The sequence below is a fragment of the Dipodomys ordii genome, unplaced genomic scaffold (genome assembly GCF_000151885.1).
Source record: "Dipodomys ordii isolate 6190 unplaced genomic scaffold, Dord_2.0 Scaffold3, whole genome shotgun sequence".
In the NCBI taxonomy this organism is placed as follows: domain Eukaryota; kingdom Metazoa; phylum Chordata; class Mammalia; order Rodentia; family Heteromyidae; genus Dipodomys; species Dipodomys ordii.
The window spans coordinates 16,892,207-16,898,576 of NW_012267219.1; the positions used below are offsets into that span (position 1 = coordinate 16,892,207).

Genomic DNA, 6,370 nt, shown 5'->3' on the forward strand with positions numbered 1-6,370 from the left:
GGGAGGGAGGGAGGGGAGGGAGGAGGGGAGGGGGAGGGGGGGAGAGGAGAGGAGAGGAGAAGAGGAATATTCTCAGTTGTGTCTAGAGTTCAGTGTTATTTAGGGCTGTTCTAGACTCTCTCTTTTTTTTTTAACATACTCTTCATTTTAACACAAGCTGTTTAAGAATTATATATTTATCTCTAATTACATTAGAGTGTAGAACAAGCTATGGTTATTATGCTCTGTAAAGTAGATTTCTAACTGAGAGAAAACTTTATGCTCCAAAAGAAAATAATTATTTAAAAAAACCTTCCAATTGCTCTGTTTGTTACCATAGCCTAAGGCTATGAACATGCATATACCTTCTGAAGGAGAAAAGAGCTGTCCACATTTTGCTTTTGTCTCATTGAACCACAAGAAACCTTGTCCTTAAATACAATATGACACACCACAGATGCCCAATATCTTCTCTTTCTCTTTTTCTTTTTGTGTACCTTGTGGCCTTGTACTTACCTTTGCAAAAAAAATTTCTCATCAGCCTGTGTCTTAAGTGTCTCCTTTTCAGTTTGGTTCAGCTTGTGGCTAGCTTAAAACATTTTACTATGTCTTGGAATCGTGTTCTGTCCTCTGCTGTACTCCCTTGAATTGAACTCTAGTGTATCTTCCTTATTGGCTTTTTGTTTTCATGTGAATTCTTAAACAACTTATACTTGATAAACAATTGATTTCTCTTTTCTTAGTCAGCTGATAAACATCTCCAAAGAGGTTTTACAAGAAGCTGTATTATTAGAAGAAGAAGAAGTTAATTGAAGGAAAATGGTTATCAGAGAAAGAATTTTCTCAAAAAAAATTTGAGTAGAGTGTATTCAAAAGAGAAAAACATTGTCTTTTTTCTTTAATTCATTATCTTTCCTATCTTCCATAGAAAACTTTGTTTATTGTAAGTGTAGAAGCTTTTTTGCCAAGCTATTTAACCTGGAGGGTATTTTTATTTATTTATTTTTGAATTTTCTCTGGGTTTGCAAAATTACTAATAAAGACAAATGCAGGTAATTATTTTTACATGGATTTATAATAAACCTCCTTCATATTCTCTTCCAAATGTTGTTACCTTGCTAGAGGTTCAATTTTTACCTTGTCTCACCTTCAGGTTTTAAATGCAATGGATAAATCTTTAAACTCTAGAAGATGGTAGCCAGACAGTTCCTCTGTAGATTAAGTTCCATAAGAACACAGCGTGGGGGAGGGGAGAAACAATTAGTTCTCACCTTTTTATACTTAATAGGAATGAATTTTATGTATACCAAATATGTGATCAACTTTTAGATGTATGGGAAACGTGCACCCTGGGAAGATCCCTCCAAGTGGGTTCTCGACACATATCCCTGGAGCTCAGCATCTCTGCCTCAGGAAGGCCCAGCATTACTTCAGTTGCGGCCAGAAGATGTTGGGTATGAGGGATGCACATCTACTAAAGAAGCCACAACTTCAAAGCACAAGCCACAGACTGACACAGAAGGAGATCCCCTGGTAAGGAGCTCAAACTCAGTTCTTCCTATAATTATGATATGTGTCTTAGCCCTCTCTTTTCATCATCTCTAATAAAGGCAGTGAGTTATTCAGTAATATTTGAACCTATTCTGATATTGATACCTGGACTTGAATTCTGAAATTTCAGTCCACATTAATTTCAGTGAAATAATGAATAATTTTGAAATACTAATTAAATAAATTCTTTGTCTAACAAGAAACAAGAAATCCTGAAGCCTGGTTGAACTCTGTGACTATAATGATTCTTTGAAAAAACGATCAGTTGTGTTAATGGTTCAAATCAAAATAATTTTTAAAATATCATAACAGTTTACTAGGTCTTTCAATGAAAGCTATGTGTTTTGTAAACACATATTAGATTCTATCCTTTTTTGTTGTTTTCACTTAAGAAGAAAATGGATAGAATCTAATATGTGTTTACAAAACAAAAGAATATTGAATATACATCACTTAGCCTGATTAAATTGAGGATTACTCTGCTGTTGCTTTCAGCAGGGAAAGAAAAACTGACTTGGAAATCAGAGGGACTTTATTCTCTGTGCTGTACACATGTACATAGTTTATGTTTTAAAAACACTACAATAAGTAAGTCTTCAAAACTCTAAAGAATGAATATTCTGTAGTTGGAGGTATGGCTTAGTCAATGAGTGAAAGCTTCAGGTACTGAGACTAGATTGAGTCCTGGTCTTGTATCTAAGAAACAAAGAAAGAGGCTGGGAAGGTGGCTCAGTGGTAGAGTGCTTGTCTTGCATGCATGAGGCCCTGGGTTCGATTCCTCAGCACCACATAAGAAGACAAAGCCGGAAGTGGCACTATGGTTCAAGTGGTAGAGCGCTAGCTTTGAGCTGAAAAGCTGAGTGACAGAGCCCAGGCCCAGAGTTCAGGCCCCATGATCGACAAAATAATTAAAAAAAAGAGAGAGAGAAATCAATGAATATTCTGAATATAATGTATTTACAGTGCTAGTAGGAAAAAAACGTTGGGGATACCTACTTTTTATTTTTATAGATTACTTTGTATATATTAGTATCAAATATAATATAGTTTTTTAGCTGACCTTTCTGTGTCTAAAGAGATGATTGGATTAGTATAGTCAATACAGAAAGAAAAATCTATTATGTTTATTAAAAAATATAAAAGGAAACAAATTAAATTATAACCCATAGCTACATTCAATGACATAATCAGACTGGATGTTTTAAGAAATACTCTTATACAAACTGCCCAAGAGCAAACCTATGATCACTCTCACTCTATCAACCGCCCATTATTTGGGGGATTTTATTTTTTGTTGGTTGTGGGGCTTGAACTCTGGACCTGGGCACTGACCTTGAGCTCACTTGAGCCACAGCCCCACTTCCTCATGTTGGGGAGCATATGTGGAAAATTTGATCAATGTTCAGGATCTTTTCACAGCAAAATGCACACACACACACAGAGAAATTTTGCAGGCTAGTTTATGAGTTCCATAGAAATCACTGAAATATACACAAAGCCTTTCTTAGAGCTGAAGGGCCCAGACTGATACTTTTCTCATTTGGCACCTGGCCTTTTAAATGATGCATAGAAATCAACAGGAGAGGTGGATTTGGTTTCAATACAGTGTAATTGTGAGCATACACTAAATGACTTCTGATAGGACAGTTATGTTTAAATAAAGCAAATACATATTGTAGTATACAAAGATGGATTATTTGAACTTTTAATGAATTCCTGTCCACCCTCTATATTTCTGGTATATCTCTCATGTCTGTTTCAGGTAAGGAAAGGTGTTTCTGAGACTTGTCTTCAGTGTTTGTCTGTAACATAATGGGATCCTTTTCAAATGACCTCAACTTGGTCACTTTCTATAATCTAAATCAGTATTTTCTTCCCCAATTCTCAACTGTGGGAAAGAGAGACAGAGTCTTGAGAAGTGGGGTTAAAAAAAACCTTCTAGTTCCTTAAGAAAGAAGAAATTATATCTCACATGCTACATAGTAAAAGATAAAATCTAAAATTAATGTTTTGATCTGCTACATTCTTATAGAAAAATATTCTTCCTATTATATTTATATATTTCTACAGTTACTAACTCAATGCAAAATCCAATTGAAATCATAAATCATAGGAGGAAATATACTATTTAATGTCAGAAGTTCTAACTTTGAATCTGAATTAAATGTGACTTTTAGAATATTTCAATTTTTTAAAAAAATGCAATATGTCGTTATCACCAACAAGCTCAGAACAAAGCACAGAATAGATTTAAAGAGAGAAGAGAAAGGAATCTGAGAGAATAGATATGTAGGTATTAGGTGAAGGTAACACAGAATGGATGTGTTAGAAGTAACAGAAAGTTGCTGTTTGATCAAGACTAGAAGGAAGAAACCAAGGAGGAGAGAGGAGGAAGTAACTTGGCAAAGGATAATAATCTGATAACAATGGTAACTCAAATAATATAGTTCTTTTCCTCTTGTAATACTTTATGGCACTGCTTAAAACAGCCCTGTGAGAAAACTAAGTAAATCCCACTGTATACATTTATTTTTTTAATTGTCAAGGTATTAAAGTCGTAATTTTTGAGTATGGTGTCATGTAGTAAATATCTGCCATTAGAGAAAGTTCCACATCTCAAATTTGTAATAAATATATACAATGGCAGATATTTACTACATGACACCATACTCAAAAATTACGACTTTAATAATACTATTGTACTATAAACCTGTAATAATAATTAGCTTCAAGTATATTCAAGCATTTGTGACCAGAGAACAATTATATTTCTCATTTGACATTTCTACTCTTAGCAAATCAAAAGGGTGCTCTAAACACAGTTGTGTTGGTTAAATCAGTTTCTATCAAATGCTTTGCATACAGCCTCTGCTTGTGACGGATGGGTTGACAAAAGAAAAGATGCTGTGTGTGTGTGTGTGTGTGTGTGTGTGTGTGTGTGTAAGAGTGTAAGAGAAAGATAAAGACAAAGAGATGACTAAAAGGTGACAGAGGCATTCATTTTATTGGTTTAGTGGGTTTGAAAGATTACCACTAACTACTTTGAATTCACAACCTTGTGTAGCTGCTTTAATACATTGAGATTTAGATTGAAAATTAGCTTGAAGAAATGCAGTCCCAAATATTATTAAAATGACTTCAAAGTAGGCTCTAACTTTTTTTCTAAAAAGGCATTCTTGCTGAAAGTGGCGACTACCAGTTTGTCTTTCATTTTGCAAGCATTTCTTGAACACAGATTTTACACTGAGCATGTAAACATGCTTAGAATCCCTTCTATTTTTCTACATTGGAAGGCAAATAACCACTTGAAATAATGTATAAAATAATATAATGACTCCATATCAAGCAATGCCAATGTGATTGTGATGTAGAAATGCTTGATAAAGCAAAGAAACAACCCTGTCGTTGATTTTTCTGTTTTCTAAAATTGTTGAGCCATCATGTTTTAAGGAACCTGGGGGCTTTAGATCCATCAGAATCTAAGCACTGCCTCTTCCTTTTATTTTTCTAAAATACTGGCTAGCTGCCTTTCTCCCCAGGTGCTTGTATGCACATGTCCCTTGTTGCTCAACAAGCCTTAGCATTCCCTCATCAAACTGGGGAAACTTGAGACAACTGCTATTGTTCCAGAAGGTGGCTTTTGTTTTCAGTGATATATCAATCATATTTCTGCAAGAAATTCAATAACAACCCAAACTTGACAGAGATTCTTTCCTTCTCCCTCTTCAAATGCTCATGGTTCTGCTTCATTCTGTCACCTTCTCTTTGAGGTCAGCTCCTGAAGAGCAGATGGTGTGCTGTGAGCAGCAGCTGGCTGCATTCCACTCCATCCTCCCCTCCTCCTCTCCAGGGACAATGCTTGTGTGTATGTGTTGTCTGTGAGGCCCTCGCGTTGGTGGGTGTATGAACATTCACGATCTTTAGTTGCCATTCACTGCTTTCTGTTTCCCCCAGCCAAAAAGCTGGGAAACTTGGCTTCCTCTCCAGCAACCAACCCAGATGTCCAGCTGTGATACAGTTTCTTTTCCAGTCTCCCTGCTGGAGCAGTATTCATTCATAGCCCCAAATAAAAGAGTTATCTAGCCAGCCCTATTTTGTCCTTATGGTTTGGTGAGGTAGCTGTGTTTGGGAGAAACATGAACAGGAGCCAGGGGCAATGAGTGTAAATCCAAAAACTCTTTGCCATTTCGCTTGGATATGGGATAAGACGGTGCTTTTAATGGTTCCATGTGGCTGAGGGCTGTGTTTGTTCGGGGACTGGCTGATTCAATGCATCACTGCTCACAGGGATGTCTCTCTTTTCTTTCTTCAGATGAATATGTTAATGAAACTCCAAGAAGCAGCCAATTACCCGGGCACACAAAGCTGCGACAGTGATAGCACCAGCCACCATGAAGACATTTTGGATTCGTCTCTTGAATCCACCCTCTAGAGTACAAAAAAAGTGGAAAAAGAAGTTAGGGGTAAAAACAATGCATTTTAACAAAGTGTTTTGAAAGACAAAGGTATTTTCACAAAAGGTATTTCACTGCCAGTATGAAAGTCCCCTGTCCAGGGCTCTGACCCAGTCTTGTGGTCACCAAGGAGGAAACAGAACTAAGATCAGAAGCGCCAAGATGCTAAGTTGTAATGGGAGCTTGACTTTATTTTATTTCTAGGCATTTTGAATATCCACAGAGCCCTTGCAGGCTCCATGACCCGACTGGAAGGATCTCTCATGACAGGGCAACTGAAAATAGCTTGCACACATGAGTTGGCCAGACTGGACTTTCCTTTTCCTTTCTCTTTAAAAGTTTACAATGTCAACCTTTTTCTTTTTCTTTTCTCCCTTTTCCTTTTG

The 6,370-nt window shown here is 36.5% G+C and overlaps 1 protein-coding gene across 3 annotated transcripts in view; it reads left to right on the forward strand.

Annotated features, from left to right (window-relative positions):
- The window catches only part of Nav3 (neuron navigator 3), a 287,020-nt gene extending 280,884 nt beyond the window's left edge, over positions 1-6,136 (forward strand). For all 3 annotated transcript variants that reach the window (XM_013019548.1, XM_013019554.1, XM_013019559.1), the window contains 2 exons: positions 1,309-1,512; positions 5,843-6,136. In XM_013019548.1, the coding sequence (XP_012875002.1) occupies positions 1,309-1,512; positions 5,843-5,962 (324 nt within the window). In that variant the 3' untranslated portion in view covers positions 5,963-6,136. The remainder of the gene's footprint in view (positions 1-1,308; positions 1,513-5,842) is intronic.
- The last annotated feature ends 234 nt before the right edge of the window (positions 6,137-6,370 follow it).